The following is a 15,987-nucleotide window of genomic DNA, read 5'->3' on the forward strand; positions in this document are numbered from 1 at the left end:
CTGGGCAACAAAGTGAGAGTCCGTCTCAAACAAAACAAAGCAAAAAAACAGGCGGTAGGTGTGTGTACTTTACTGTGCATTAATTATACCTAAATAAAGCTGGTGCAAATATAAACGAACAACAGGTGGTGGGCTAGATTTTGCCGGAGGATTCTAGTTTACTAACCCTGATTTAAGTTTTTAAAACTGTAGCTAAGGGACGTTAGAATTGTTGGGACCCTCAGAATTACCTGATTCACCTACCTTGTATATCAGAACCTGAGAAACAGAGGAAGGAAAATATTTGCTTAAGGCCACATGGCACGTTAGTAACAGAAGTGAGAGCCTTCAGACCTTCATTTCCCAAACTCAGATACGGGGGACACATAATTTTGAGAAATGCTGTTTTAAACAGAGTTAAAGTGGTTTATTTTCTATAAGACTTCTCAAAACCCTTTTCTTGCTAAATTATCTTCCTTAAAGGGGCACATTAATTTAGTTGCTACAAAGCCAACTGGCTGTCATGCCTCCATTAAACTTACGCCGTGCATACCTTCATCACGCACGATTTACAATGGGAGTGATGAAGGGGGACATCATTTAGCATTTCCTGACAGCAAGGAATGACAGAGGGCTTCCCTGTAGGGGGCAGTGGTATATAAGGGTAATCCAAACTTACCTGACAGCTATGATCATCATCAAGAACTGCTAATACATAATAAGTATTTAACTACCTGTGTTTTATTCCAATAGTGTTAATAAACACAACGCTTTTTCATGGAATGCTTAAGTTATTTTGTAGAACCCAATTTGGAAATGCAACTCTAGGCTAATTTCGTCAGAGAGGCTTTACTACCATGTCTGCCCTTTCTTCTTTCCCCTTCCCTTCCCCTTCCCTCCCCTCCCCCTCCCCTCCCCCTCCCCCTCCCCCTTCTCCATTCCCTCTTTTCCTTTCCTTTCCGCCTTTCTTTCCTTCCTTCTTTCTTTTTCTCTCTCTTCTTTCTTTCTTTCTCCTGTCTTTCTTTTTTATTTATTTTTAACTTTTCATTTCTTTTGAGATGAAGCCTCACTCTGTTCCACAGGCTAGAGTGCAGTGATATGACCTTGGCCTCAATATCCTGTGGAATTGAGTGGTAGCCGCAATATCCTGGGCTCAATCCATCTTCCCACCTCAGCCTCCCGAGCAGCTGGGACTACGGGCTCATGCCACCATGCCCAGCTGATTTTTGTATTTTTGGTAGAGACAGGGTCTCACTGCGTTGCCCAGGACGATCTCACTCCTGCTGTGGCCTCCCAAAGTACTGGGTTGCAGGCGTGAGTCACTGTCCCTGGCCCATAGTCCTCTTCATTAGTTGGTTTGTATATCTACTGATGATAATCTTTTGCTAGATGAGGCCATAGTGATGAATGCAGTGCAGAATCTGCTCTCAGGAAACTTACTATTTGCGTGCCATGTAGCGTCTTTTTTTATATTTTATTTCAGGTAATGTAGTTTGGCTGGATGAAATGACAGCTACACGAGCCCTTATCAATATGAGCTCTCTGCCTGCACAGGATAAGATAAGAAGCAGGGATGCCAGTGAGGACAAGTCATCTGAGAAAAGTAAAAAAGGTAAGTGAACAAAAGAGGGAACATGGGTCTGAAAGTCCTCTTCTTCACGCAGTCCCGTTGTGCGCTGTGCGTGTCTCAGCAGAGTGCTGTAGCCTCTCATCACCAGGTGGTTCTGAAGTAATCTACAATGCTTTAGATCATCAGCAAAGGGGAAAATACTGGACTTACAAAATTATATGAAATAGTTCATCCTGTATCTCATTATATGAAATCATTTACCTTGTTTTGTCTTGTCCTTCACATTCCATGTTAGACAAGCAGGAAGACAGTTCAGATGATGATGAAGCTGAAGAAGGAGAGGTTGAAGACGAGAACGCAAGTGATGTAGAGGTTAGTAATAGGGCAAAGGTAGATGTCAGGCTCTGTTGTAAAAAATGCTTACTGTCTTTTTAATTTAAGCCTTAAAGACTTAGTTGTGTTTTTCCTCTAGCTTTCACCATGAGACCTTCTGAGGGTGCACAAGGCGCTTGTCCTTTAAGGTCATGTGGATGTAACAATTTACCTTGAAACCCCAGAATAGTGCTCATCCTTCTACAAAAAAGAAAATAGTTTTATTGAGAAATATTTTGAAGTGTTATCTAATTGGTAAAATTAAGAAACAGCAAGTAACGACATATTTCCTAATGGAATATGTACTGCTGTCAGAAATATTAGCATATATTCATTTAAAAAATATTTACTGAGTACCTACTATATGCCATATTCTAAGTGCCAGGGATAAAGCCTCAAGCAAAACAAAATCCTGGCCCTCTTGGAGCCTGCATTCTAGTGGAGAATACAGATGATACCCCGATGCACAGGTCCTAATACTGTGTCAGCTGGTGACAGATGCTGTGAAAACAGGAAAGACTGTTCCTTCAGACAAGGTGGGCGGGAAACCTCTGAGTTAGAAATTCTGCAGAGGAACTGGTGCCATAGCGCTTGTACGTATTAAAGGTAGAATGCTTTTCTTAATGTAACTTGTCTACTGAAGAAATATGGAAAGGACTTTAATTTTTATATTAAAAATACTCTTCTTTCTTAAGTTGGACACGTTGTCTCAGGTAGAAGAGGAGTCTTTGTTAAGAAACGATCTTCGTCCAGCTAACAAACTTGCTAAAGGAAATAGGTTATTCATGAGATTTGCCACAAAAGGTAAATTTTTATTTGGTATTGTTTTGTATTTTCAATCAAAATGATTTATTGTGGAGTGACATCCTTTTTTTTTTTTTTAGTAGAAGTTAGATCAAGTAATCTCAAAGTTCCCTTCAAACTATAATATTCTTGCTTGTGAAATAAGGGCTTGCTGCACTTTTAAAGTGAATATATTTGTATACTTCTGTGACTTCTAGCTAAAGTAAGTGATTTTCTGTTAAAACTGGTTTGCCCCGTGTGTTTTCAGCGAGTTACATCTGAATTATGAAAACTTTAAAATGAAACTTTTTAATCTGTTGCAGCAGGATCCTCCTGAACATTGCCAATATACCATTAAGCTCTGATCCCCGCCTTATAAGACTTTTTTGCACACAGTGACTTTTGGCGGGCGTTTAAAAATGTGTGTGTGTATGTGTATATATGTATACACATATACAAATACTGTTTTTTTGAGAGCTAGTTGAAGATAAAAACTCATCACCCCTAAATACTTGAATATGTATTCCAGAGAACAAGAACATTGTCTTACACATAGCACACTCATCGAAATCAATGAATCTGACATTAATAGAGCACTGTTATCCCATCCGTGGCCCATATTCAAGTGTTGTCAGCTGTTCCAGTAATGTCGCTTCTGTATTCCTCACCCAGCCCCCCGGTCTAGGATCCAATCCAGGACTGAGTGTCTTTAAGGATGTCACGTTTCCTTAGCCTCTCTTAATCTGGAGCAACTCCTGTCCTCCCATAATTTCCAAGAGTGTAGGCTTACTGTTTTATAGGATGTCCCCGGTTTGGGTGTGTCTGATGATTCCTCCTGGTTGAATTAGGGTTGTGCATTTGAGGCAGGCATGCCACGGAAGCGATGTCATGTCATTTCCAGTGCATCATATCAGGAGGCCTGGGACACTTACTCGTCCCATTCCTAGGGATGTTCACTTTATTCACTTGGTGAAGGCAATAATCACTAGATTTTTTCCACTGTAAAGTTACTGTTTTTCCATTTGTGTTTTAAAAATTGATGGGCTGGTGGTTGCAGTGGCTCATGCCTGTAATTGCAACACTTTGGGAAGCTAAAGCAGGAGGATCACTTGAGTCCAGAGGTTCAAGACCAGCCTAGGCAACATAGCAAGACCTCATCCCTATTTTTAAAAATTTAAAAAATGAGGCCGGGCGCGGTGGCTCACGCCTGTAATCCCAGCACTTTGGGAGGCCGAGGCGGGTGGATCACGAGGTCAAGAGATCGAGACCATCCTGGTCAACATGGTGAAACCCTGTCTCTACTAAAAATACAAAAAATTAGCTGGGCATGGTGGCGTGTGCCTGTAGTCCCGGCTACTCGGGAGGCTGAGGCAGGAGAATTGCCTGAACCCAGGAGGCGGAGGTTGCGGTGAGCCAAGATCGCGCCATTGCACTCCAGCCTGGGTAACAAGAACGAAACTCCGTCTCAAAACAACAACAACAACAACAACAAAAATTTAAAAAATGAATAAAATAAAAACTTCATGAGCAGATCCTTTGAGCTCATGTAAATAGCCTGTTGCCGTCAGCATTTCCTGCTTTTAATATGTGTTGATGTCTTTCTGACTACATCATTTCTTACTAGTAGACAGGTGCTGTAAGGAGGAGCTTTCTGTTTTTACCTGTTTGCTTATTTACATCAATTTAGAATCATGGATTCTTTATTCAGTGGGTTATCATCCATTAATATGAGTATTTTAATTTACAAATTGTCTTGGATTTGGCCAGTAGAGCCCCTTCAAGCTGTTGTGATGTACTCCATGATTCTTTAAGCGCTTTCTTACTTTACGGCACAACAAAGCATCTTGCTTTTCCAGACTCATTTTGGATCTTACCTGCTCCACATCTGGAATCAGCCATTTCTCCGAGGAGCTGGTGGGCATGGTTTGAGGGGTTCAGGGTTGGGGGCTGTGCATACCAGTTTGTGTTGTCACATTTACCTGCAGCACTGGGTGTATTTACAGTGGTGTTTGTTATTTACTATGAGTGTATCCAAGAACCGTGGAAGGCCTTTGTATTACTGCTTTGGACAAAAATTTATCATCACTGACCACCTTTCTTTCCTGTTAACCGACGTTTTAACTTGACAAATATACCACATTTACTCACTTGAGTGGTCGATTGAGTACATTCTAGATGTATAGTACGAGGCCGTTTTCTTTAAGCCATTTTGAGAAACACAGTAAGCTGGAAAAAATGATTTACCAAATATATGGAATTATATACACTCTGTTTCCTTCATCCTGATTCTGTGTTGTTGGCGTGTTGTTATTCAGAAGTGAGTATCACCTTTCATGGGGTAGCAAAAATGCCATTTTGAGAAAGCCTTTTTGATTCCTGAGTACCTGCAATGACCTAAAGCTCTTTATGCCTCTTGGAACCTTGTGTCTTGTATTGTTTATTTTTATTTCCCCGTTAAGTCATTTGGCTCCAAAACAGAGTTGTAACCTTGTTTGTCTCTGTATTCGGCTTTATCCACTCTACACTCAACTGTGGTGGTGGGCATTCAGAGTGTGAATTTGGTAGTGGATTTTTCCTGTTTGTTTGCAAATTGCGCTGATCTGATTCCAGCTATGGAAATCATTAAGAAAAAAAAAAAAACAACAGAAAACATTCAACATTGCCTTCACACTCACAGGAAATCCTGGGTAACTATTATAATTAATTTTTAGATGACAAAAAGGAACTTGGAGCAGCCAGAAGAAGTCAGTATTACATGAAATACGGGAATCCAAATTACGGAGGCATGAAAGGAATTCTTAGCAATTCATGGTGAGCCCAAAACCTTAAAATGCAAAAGTATTTAAGTTTTTCTTAATCCTTCAGTTAGTATTCTGTGGTGAAATGTCTAAACCCCGTGTAGACTGGAAGGAGATGAGGGAAGAATTCAAGATTCTTAAATGTGGTAAATGATGGGGAATGTTGAGTTTTAGTTACATTGAAAATATCTCTTTTAGTACCTAACATTCTGTCAAGTGTGTAGTTGAAGTGAATTAGTGAGGCCAGATGCAGTGTCCCACGCCTGTAATCCCAGCACTTTGGGAGTCCGAGGCGAATGGATCACTTGAGGTCAGGAGTTCTAGACCAGCCTGGCCAACATGGTGAAACCCTGTCTCTACTCAAAATACAAAAATGGGCCAGGCGTGATGGCGCACACCTGTAGTCCCACCTACTCAGGAGGCTGAGGCAGAAGAATTGCTTCAACTCGGGAGGCGGAGGTTGCAGCGAGCTGAGATAGCCACTGCACTTCAGCCTGGGAGACGGTGAGAGACTCCATCACAAAAAAAAGAAAGAAAGAAAGAAATGGGCTAGTGGATTTCAAGGTCCTTCCTGTTAGTTTTTGATTGTATGCTTATTTTGGCATTCTTGCAGGAAGCGAAGATATCATTCCCGTCGTATTCAGCGGGACGTGATCAAGAAGAGAGCCCTGATTGGGGATGACGTTGGCTTGACGTCGTATAAACATCGGCATTCTGGTAGTTGCCTGCTCAGCTCTTGGGTAGACACATGTTTGGCTCCTGAAATCATATTTTTATTCTTAATACAATCTTTTAAGGTTCCAAACTTTATCATCCTCTCTTCCTTGCCCTCACCCTCTGCCAACATATAGGAAAGTAAGTCAAGTCACAGTTAATTTTAAGTTGCCCAAAGAGATCAAATGATTTTATAAAAGCTGTTCTATCAAAAAGGCCAAATGTGACACAGGGAAAATTAAACCTTTTTTTAGGATCCTAATTTTTCAACTATTAATATCAACAGCTGCATGAAAACAATTTTGTTTTATTTTTAGACGGAGTCTCGCTCTGTCGCCCAGGCTGGAGTGCAGTGGCATGATCTTGGCTCCCTGCAACCTCTGCCTCTTGGGTTCAAGTGATTCTCCTGCCTTAGCCTCCTGAGTAGCTGGGACTACAGGCGTGCACCACCACGCCCAGCTAATTTTTGTATTTTTAGTAGAAATGGGTTTCACCATGTTGGCCAGGCTGGTCTCGATCCGCCCTCCTCGGCCTTGTGATCTGCCCTCCTTGGCCTCTGAAAGTGCTGGGATTACAGGCGTGAGTTAACACGCCCGGCTGGAAATAATTTTTACAATTATTTTGTCATATAAACTGATTGTATTTTTCTTTTTCTGTAATAAAAATAGGCTGCTGTGTTGAGTGCTTTGTGCTTGTTGGTTTGTGCATGTGAATGCCTCAGAAAAGGGAAATATCAGAAAAGTGGGTTTCTTTCTCCTTTTTTGGTGCTTATTTGTAAAAGAACCATTTTAATTATGTTTTATAATGAATTGTTCTTATTTTGAGCCTAATACGTGGACTCTTCTACATGCATAATAGAACTTGTCAAGTCAGCATACAGAATCACATACACACACATTGATTGTAATGGGGACAGAAAGGGATAAAGTCTAGACATTTTATTCAATGTGTATATACAACATTGTTTATTTGAGATCTACATATTAATAATACACTTAGGCTGGGAACAGTGGCTCAACCTATAATCCCAGCACTTTGGGAGGCCGAGGCAGGAGGATCACTTGAAACCAGGAGCTTGAGACGAGCCTGGGCAACATAGTGAGACCTTGTCTTTACAAAAGAATAAAAAAGTAGCCGGACCAGGCATGGTCTACTTGGGAGGCTGAGATTGCCTGAGCCTGGGAGGTCAAGGCTGCAGTGAGACAAGATGGTGTTACTGTGTTCCAACCTGGGCGACAGAGCAACACCTTGTCTCAAAATAACAACAACAACGACAACAACAATAATAATACACATACTTTTCTGTTACACTGTTACGCGTTTCCAGTTTTACTGACTATAAATATTTTCATCATACAGTTTTTATGTACATATTAAGGAAATTAAAAAGGAAGTTGCCCATTTCTAGTACCTTGTATGATAACTGAGTTCATCTCACATTTTTCCCATTTGTCTATTTTCTTTTTTTTTTTTTTTTTGAGACGGAGTTTCGCTCTTGTTACCCAGGCTGGAGTGCAATGGCACGATCTCGGCTCACCGCAACCTCCGCCTCCCGGGTTCAGGCAATTCTCCTGCCCCAGCCTCCTGAGTCGCTGGGATTACAGGCACGTGCCACCATGTCCAGCTAATTTTTTGTATTTTTAGTAGAGACGGGGTTTCACCATGTTGACCAGGATGGTCTCGATCTCTTGACCTCGTGATCCACCCGCCTCGGCCTCCCACAGTGCTGGGATTACAGGCTCGAGCCACCGCGCCCGGCCCCATTTGTCTATTTTCATAATAAATAGTTAACTCTTGTGAACGTATACTTTCTATTCTGCTGCTTTTGTTTATTGTATTTTCCCATTGATTTTCATTATTCATGGGACTTATGTTCTATAAAGTCACTGTGAATACGGAATTAGCAAATACTGAATCGTGCATAGCCTCTGGTCACATCATTTTTGTCAGTGGATCAATATGGTACCTTGTTATATGTGTTTCTGTTTAAAGACACCTTATTTAACATTGAATTCATAGCCAGTAGCCCTAAAACTCACGCTGAACACCGCCCATCACAGCCTGGTTGCATCTAGGAGCACCAGGCAGCACTTGAGCAGAACACTGGGGGCAGTTTTAAGCAGTGAAATCACTAGGAGCAAGTGCAGAAGTGTGAAAAATGTGGCTAGCGGCAGACTGAAACAGACACTTGTTTACAGCATGAGATGAAACAAGAAGGCAGAGTGTTGCTTTGTTTGACCTCAGCTGGGAGTGTGCGTGTCTGACTCGGAGCTTTTTGCCATTCTGTGCGTGTCAGCAAACGACCACTGAAGCATTGCGAGTGTTGATTTTGGAGTTACAAATAAATTTGGCAAATTTGCAAATACAAAAACTGTGAATAATGGATCAGTGTATTTTAAGTGACTTTATGATATTTGATTAGGTTGCTACATCATACTTTACCTAGCCATGCTCCTGTTAACAGTATCAGAGTAATGTCCGTCAGCACTATTACAGATCGTGCTCTTATAAAATGTCAGGGATGGGAGCCCCGTCTTTAAAAAGGTCACCGATGTAGAGTAGAAAATCATACTTCTTAATTTTAGTGCTTTTCCTAATGTTTTCTGATTAAATTTCTTCAGGACTAGTGAATGTGCCTGAGGAACCCATTGAAGAGGAGGAGGAGGAGGAGGAAGAGGAGGAGGAGGAGGAGGAGGAAGACCAGGACATGGATGCAGATGACAGAGTGGTGGTGGAGTACCACGAGGAGCTCCCGGCTCTCAAGCAGTCCCGAGAGCGGAGCGCATCCAGGCGGTCCAGTGCCAGCAGCTCGGACTCAGACGAAATGGACTATGATCTGGAACTGAAAATGATTTCCACTCCTTCCCCAAAGAAGAGCATGAAAATGACTATGTATGCTGATGAAGTGGAATCTCAGTTGAAAAACATTAGGTAAAAACTTTGTTTTATCAATGCCAGCTTTTCATTTGATTTTAAATACTAATGTGACTTCTTCTTAATTCCTCCTAATTTTATAATGTCTTTCATCTATTCTGATGTCAGTCCCTTGTAGGAGTTTAATAAACACATCCAGTGTTTCCTCTATATAAGCAGCGATTCTTGTTATAAAAGCTATAGACAATGTAGAAAGTGAAAATCACCTGTATTCCCATTCTTTCCTGACAGTAACACTGTTCACAGCTGGGTGGATAACCTTTCAGCTGTGTGTATGTGTGTATGGTACATGGAAAAACTATAGATATATTTGTATGAAAGTATATTTCTTATAAAAATGGGGTTATGCCATTTATAGTTTTGCATTGTGCATTTTTCACTTTATAGACATTGTTATTTTTTTCAACTGTATGTAGTCCATTGAAAGTATCATGATTGCCGGGCGCGGTGGCTCAAGCCTGTAATCCCAGCACTTTGGGAGGCTGAGGCGGGTGGATCACGAGGTCAAGAGATCGAGACCATCCTGGTCAACATGGTGAAACCCCGTCTCTACTAAAAATAAAAAAATTAGCTGGGCATGGTGGCGCGTGCCTGTAATCCCAGCTACTGAGGAGGCTGAGGCAGGAGAATTGCCTGAACCCAGGAGACGGAGGTTGCGGTGAGCCGAGATCGCGCCATTGCACTCCAGCCTGGGTAACAAGAGCGAAACTCCGTCTCAAAAAAAAAAAAAAAAAAAAAAAAGAAAGTATCATGATTTATTTAACTAATTCCTTTTTGATGGACTTTAGGTTTCTATTTTCTTACTGTTGCACTAACTAGATAAATTCTTCAAAGTCCAGTTATTATGTAAAACAATATACATGTTTTAAAAGGTGGTAAGTATTGCTAAATTGTTTTCCAGAAGGGTTTTAATCACACACATTACCACTATTACCTACATGCTCACCAGCCTTAGCTATTACCATTCTTTCTAATGTTAGCTAGTTTCATGAACAAAAACGAATTAGTTATTTCAGTGTGCATGTCTTTGATGACTACTAGGAGTGAGCAGATTCTGTGCGGGCAGAATCCACAATTCAAGGGTTAAAGTCTAGAGATGCTTTATCTCACGTGTTCTCGGGATGTTTGTGGGGAGGAGAAAAGACCATTCAAGCTGATTTGTTTGTATGGCCTTGTTCACACTCTTATTTTTAGTTTTCAGAGAACTTTCTGGTAGAGAATGCCACCGGAACCGTGCTGTTACCTAGCATGGTAGCATATCTTTTTGAAAGAGAAGTCTGCCCTTTAAAGAGAGTGACTGTAGACTACACTGTGTGTTGACTACAGCCAAATCACAGCATGGGTGAGCGGAAGCCCCAGTCTCTTTGTAGGCCTCTACTTAACATCTGTCCCAGGAGAGGGAGACTGGTAGTCTCGTGCTCTGTGATAGCACATACACGTGTGGAAACCACATTCGAAAACCTGCTCACCCAGACCAGGCTCTTTATAGCAGGTAGCTCATGGTTTCCATAAGCAAATAATTGTAAGTTTATGGATTTGTAATGAATGTTGGCCATATTAAATTGAATTTCTTAAATTGTGTCCTCCAAAGCATGAGATTGTTGTTTGGGCCTCGTCTCAGAGCTGAAGTTGGTTAACTGTGCCCTGTCCTACCCCCTTTTTAAAGGAACTCCATGAGGGCAGATAGTGTATCTTCAAGCAATATCAAAAACCGAATTGGTAACAAACCACCACCTGAGAAATTCGCGGATGTCCGACATCTGTTAGATGAAAAACGCCAGCACTCGCGTCCACGGCCACCAGTCAGCAACACTAAATCAGGTATTGTTCTTCAGCTGTGTTTCTGGGCTATATTCTGAGCTCCAGAAAGCAGACTGGGGCAGAGTTGAGTTCTTGGGTAAACTACGCCATTTGTGAACTCATTTCGCTGTCCTGGCTCATCATGTCTAGATTTTGGGCTAGGTGTTGGAATTTCAGGAAATGAAAAGTAATCAGACTTTTGCAAAACTAGTTTTAAATATTGTTATTCCAAATAATTACAGTCGTTCCTTGGTATTTCTGGGGGTCTGTTTCTGGGACTCCCTGCACCCCTACAGATACCGAAATCTGCAGATACCAAAATCCATTGATGCTTAAGTCCCTTAAAGTGACATATTATCTGCCTGTAACCTACACACACCCTCTCAGATACTTTTAAGTCATCTCTAGATTATTTATAATACCTAATACAGTATAAATTCTTATCCTGTATTTCTTTTTGCTGGACTGTTATGTCTTATTTTTTTTTCCCAAATATATTCGGTCCGCAGTTGGTTGAATCTGTAGATGTGGAGCCCATGGATGAGTTGCGCCAGCCATATTTTACTCTGTATGACATTGGCATACTTTATATACAAGAATAATGGAAATTAAGCTGGGCAGTAGTCTGAATGGTTAAGAGTTTACACTAGATCATTGGTACGTGCAAACACTCATTCAGCGGGTGTTTAGCCAAACCTGCCATGTGTCTGAGGCAGGGCTGGGTGCTTAGGAGCGTGAGAGGTCTTTGGAGGAGACACACAGCCATTGCCGATCTACTAAGGAGATTGTGAAAGGCTCTTAGAGAAAGTAGCTTTAGAGCGCGGCCTCAGAAGGGCAGCATCTTTGTTGGCAAACCTGATTTTTTTAGATAGGAAGTAACCTGGTCTTAGATCTATGTTAGAGAGATAACTGGAGGGTGCAGTGGGGTGGGGTGGAGAATTAAATCAGTACCAGGAGCCTGAGCTAGGTCAGCGGAGACAATGGATAAAGAACAGGAAGTCCTGTGAAGGAAGACTCAGGGCTAGGAAGTGCTGGAGGAAGGGGCTCGGGCCTGAGCGAGCAGAGGCCGGGGTGCTGCTCTCCGAGAGAAGTTAGAGATGAGGCCTCAGCACAAGGTCTCGCCGACAAATGTGTTTCGGCTGTTGCTGTCGTTGTTAGAGGGAACGCAAGGGGACAGGCAGACTTCTGAGGGGATGGAGGGAAAAACAAATTTTTATCCTTTGCTTTTGCTGGTTGCCAGTGTCTTTATTGGGAACTACTTATATGTTCACAGATTGTGCCTTCTGCTCTCAGGGAGCTCACAGGATTCTTCTGTTAGCTGAAATTTTTGTAAATTATTTAGTCTGCTTGAATCTGCTAAAAAAAAAAAAAAAAAGAGAGAGAGATTGTTTCTTCAAAAATTTAGCTCTGGAGCAATCAATTGAAGATTTTCCCCCTGACAGCACCTATGTCCGAATTTTCCTAGGGAAATCCAGACTGATGACAAAGGAAAGATACATAGCAGCCTGCTTGTCAGGCCCTGTGTCCTCACTTAGGGAGAGCTGGTGGCAGATCCTTTAGAGGTCTCAGGCAGATGGTGCCAAGAGTAAGGCACATACACTGTGACTGTTGTACTTTCTCTGCTTTCAGATATACGCCAGCGGTTAGGAAAAAGACCGTATTCTCCAGAAAAGGCTTTTAGTAGTAACCCAGTGGTTCGGAGAGAGCCCTCTTCTGATGTTCATAGCAGGCTAGGCGTTCCCAGGCAAGATATTAAAGGCCTCTACGCCGATACTCGGGAGAGGAAATCAGGTTGGTAACACTTAACATTGATGGGATGGGGAGTTCAGTGAGGGCAGAGGACAGTGGTGTATTGTAGAAATACCTTCTTATCAGAAGGCAAGAAACAGCACATGCCAAACATAAGCGATGATTCCTTTTCCTTTAAGGTCATCATCAGCATCAGCATCCCAACAGTAAGGAACGCTTAGAAAATGGAAAAAAAATAGCATGCTCTGGTTCCTTCTGTGTGGCACAGATCCTTTTTAGTTTCATGTGAGCTATTCCGATCTTTGTCCACATACAAATCCTGCTTTTTTCATATAGCATTTCATCATGTCATTTCCCACATTTTATCATCTTATAAATAAAACTTGTAGGCCAAGCACGGTGCCTCATGCCTGTAATCCCAGCACTTTGGGAGGCCGAGGCGGGTGGATCACTTGAGGTCAGGAGTTTGAGACCAGCCTGACCAATGTGGTGAAACCCCGTCTCTACTAAAAATACAGAAGTTAGCCAGGTGTGGTGGTGGGTGCCTGCACTTCAGCCTGGGCAACAGAGCAAGACCCTGTCTCAAAAAACAAAAACAGAAACCACTTTTAACTGCCTTATAATGTGGCTGTCCACAAAATCTAAACACGCATTTCTCCTGTGAAATTTTCATAAAATGTATTTCAAAAATGAATGGATAGTGGGCAGAATTTCTGAAATGTTGCAGTGCAGTAGGCCCATTGATTTGTAGAATGTTGGAGCTGGAAGGATCTGGGAATGGCCTACTCCCGGCAGAAAGGATTGGCACACAGGGGCATGTCTCAGCAGGGAAGGGCAGGAGCAGGAGGAAACAGCCTCTCAGGTGATCCCGTGTGTCTGGTGACAGGACCGGCCCCGCACAGTGAGAATCCCCTGCAGAGTCCAGATCCCTCTGTTTGCAGGCAGGGGCTGCCCCCGGGAAATGAGATGACCTTCCCAAGGCTGCACCGTGCTGGCAGGCACCACAGACTGCTGGTGTTTCCTGCACATCAGGGGTTGACAGTGCCACTGCCCTCTTGGTACTACCCTGGTTCTTAGCGCTGACTGCAAAACTGAAATGTCATGTCATCCAAACAGGTAATTTATGGACTCGCTTAGGATCTGCACCCAAGACCAAAGAAAAGAATACGAAGAAAGGGGATCACAGGCCACCTGGCGCCGAGGAAGACGACTCCGAGCTGCAAAGGGCGTGGGGGGCTCTGATTAAGGAGAAAGAGCAGTCTCACCAAAAGAAGAGCCGGTTAGATAACTTACCATCTCTCCAGATTGAAGTTAGTCGGGAAAGCAGCTCTGGTTCAGAGGCAGAGTCCTGATGCCCCCGGGGCCTGTGGCAGCTGCCCTAAAGCCTGACATTCGGGCACGGGGTGGGGCGCAGTAGCAACCTCCCCCGCAGGAGCCCAGGAGCCGGCGCCCTCTCGCCCCTGCTCACACAGTCACCCTCAGCTCTTGCTGCTTCGGCAAGGCATCTTAAGAATGTGACACGTTTTCAAGGGCATCTCTATCTCGCTGCAGAGTTGTAGTTCTGGGCCCTCGATTCTTTTCCCACCACCCCACAGGCTTTACCCTTTGAGAAAAAGGCAGCCCTCCAGATTTTGTAGACATTTTTCTTAATATTTTTAACATTGTGTCTTTTAAAAGAAATGTTTTACACAGTTCATCCAAAGAGCAGAGAACTGAACTTCTCACTATTGCCTTGGCCCTGACAGCTGTTACCAGCACCCTTTTCCCAAGAAAAGTCAATTCCCAGGTGCTTATTGGACATCCTTCGAGGGGGAAGATGAGGGAAGCGGCCAGCTCACCCTTCCGGGGCCCTAGTGTGGGGGCGAATCTCATGGACCTGACCTCAGAGGTGCACCAGTGCCGCCAGGTAGATCAGAGACGCAGCATTGATTGTGCTTCCGTTCCACCCTCGGGATTGCTCATGTTACAGGCCTCTTACTTGCTGTCAGCCTGATGTGAAGATCAAGTTCAGTGCTATGGGATTTTTAGGAACAAAAACCTGTGACTTCTGGATTTGGGGTTGATTTTTGTGCTAGGGGTGGGATTATGGGTTAATGTTGAACAATTTATAAGTCTGTATTACGTTTAAAACACGAATGATTTAAAAGTTTAAATTTTTAATTTTTATATGTGGAAATTCTTCCTGTTGGCTAAAGGGGAAGCTCAAGTGGTGTCTTCTTTTGTGCTGTTAAATATATATTCTATTCTTTGGAAGAAGGCAGAGAGGAGTCTTCTTATTTTTAAATGCTCCTAAGTGTATAGTCTGTCTGTTGTACATAGAGTTCAGCTTGCTTTTTGGCTACAGCAGGGAAAAAACGCCATCCATCCGAGATGGGGTCCCGTTGTTTATTATCACTCTAGAAGTTATACATTGATATTTATTCTTCCTGTCCCCCAGTTGTGGCACCCGAAGACTTCTTCAAAATTGGCAGATAATAGTTATAAAAATTTTAGTTCGTGTATTTTTAAACTCCTTTCAGATTATTTTTCCATGAGGAGGAGGTAGATTATTTCGTCTTCCTGTCTGCTTTTTGTTTGGTAGTATTTAATTTTGGACTCCTCTGCAGTTTTAGGAAATGGTGTTTGGCCTCGGTTTGCTGGACCATGGGAGGCAGAGACGGTGATAAGCCTGGTCGTGTTTGCGACATCTCAGCTCTTCAGCTGCCTGGGCTGTTCTGCACGTGGTGCAGCCGGGATCCTTGCTTGGCTGAGCTACTGGTCACACTGATAGTTGATTACTGTGGCGCGAATGAATGCCACGCACTGTTGGTAATAAAGGAAGTAAAGGGCTGTAAGATTGGAGAGCTGCAGCTAAAACCCTGTCGCCCCATGTTTTGTTGGTTAACCTGCTTTTCCCCTCCATTTAGAGAGATGACAGCATATAACCATGATCAGTTTCAGTTTCTTTTCTAGGAAAGAGATGATCCTGGTTTCTCTGCCAGTTGAGACTTAGGCATCTGAGATTCTTCACCTTTTCTTTCCCTGTGAAGCACACGCCTGAGAGCCAGGTTCTTAGGAAAGGCCAGGGTTTGAGGAGTTGGTAGAGTGAGAAGTGCAGAGCCCTGGATGCCCACGCTGGCTCTGCTCCATGGACCTGCGCCTCCATGTTCCCATTTAGCAGTTGAGCGTGCTGGTACCAGAACTCCCGGCTTTGTTGGCGCGTCTCAAGGGTGTTTTCCTCTTCCCTAGCTGTGGCGGCAGTGGCTGGCCGGCACTAATTACTATTGAAGGTGGAGGAAGCATCGAGGA

At 43.0% G+C, this 15,987-nt stretch overlaps 1 protein-coding gene across 3 annotated transcripts in view; it reads left to right on the forward strand.

Annotated features, from left to right (window-relative positions):
* Positions 1 to 15,383, forward strand: part of NCBP3 (nuclear cap binding subunit 3) — a 33,470-nt gene extending 18,087 nt beyond the window's left edge. The window contains exons 5-15 of one of the 3 annotated variants that reach the window (XM_032270046.1): positions 1,463 to 1,591; positions 1,845 to 1,921; positions 2,617 to 2,725; positions 5,416 to 5,515; positions 6,116 to 6,242; positions 6,354 to 6,357; positions 8,838 to 9,147; positions 10,817 to 10,971; positions 12,580 to 12,741; positions 13,816 to 13,978; positions 14,445 to 15,383. In XM_032270046.1, coding sequence (XP_032125937.1) covers positions 1,463 to 1,591; positions 1,845 to 1,921; positions 2,617 to 2,725; positions 5,416 to 5,515; positions 6,116 to 6,242; positions 6,354 to 6,357; positions 8,838 to 9,147; positions 10,817 to 10,971; positions 12,580 to 12,741; positions 13,816 to 13,978; positions 14,445 to 14,553 — 1,445 coding nt within the window. In that variant the 3' untranslated portion in view covers positions 14,554 to 15,383. Of the gene's footprint in view, positions 1 to 1,462; positions 1,592 to 1,844; positions 1,922 to 2,616; positions 2,726 to 5,415; positions 5,516 to 6,115; positions 6,243 to 6,353; positions 6,358 to 8,837; positions 9,148 to 10,816; positions 10,972 to 12,579; positions 12,742 to 13,815 lie in introns of all 3 variants that reach the window. The other 2 variants (XM_032270047.1, XM_032270048.1) reach the window with 2 other exon arrangements.
* Positions 15,384 to 15,987: the final 604 nt, after the last annotated feature.

The sequence above is a fragment of the Sapajus apella genome, unplaced genomic scaffold (genome assembly GCF_009761245.1).
Source record: "Sapajus apella isolate SASKATOON/1434 unplaced genomic scaffold, GSC_monkey_1.0 scaffold202, whole genome shotgun sequence".
NCBI lineage: Eukaryota > Metazoa > Chordata > Mammalia > Primates > Cebidae > Sapajus > Sapajus apella.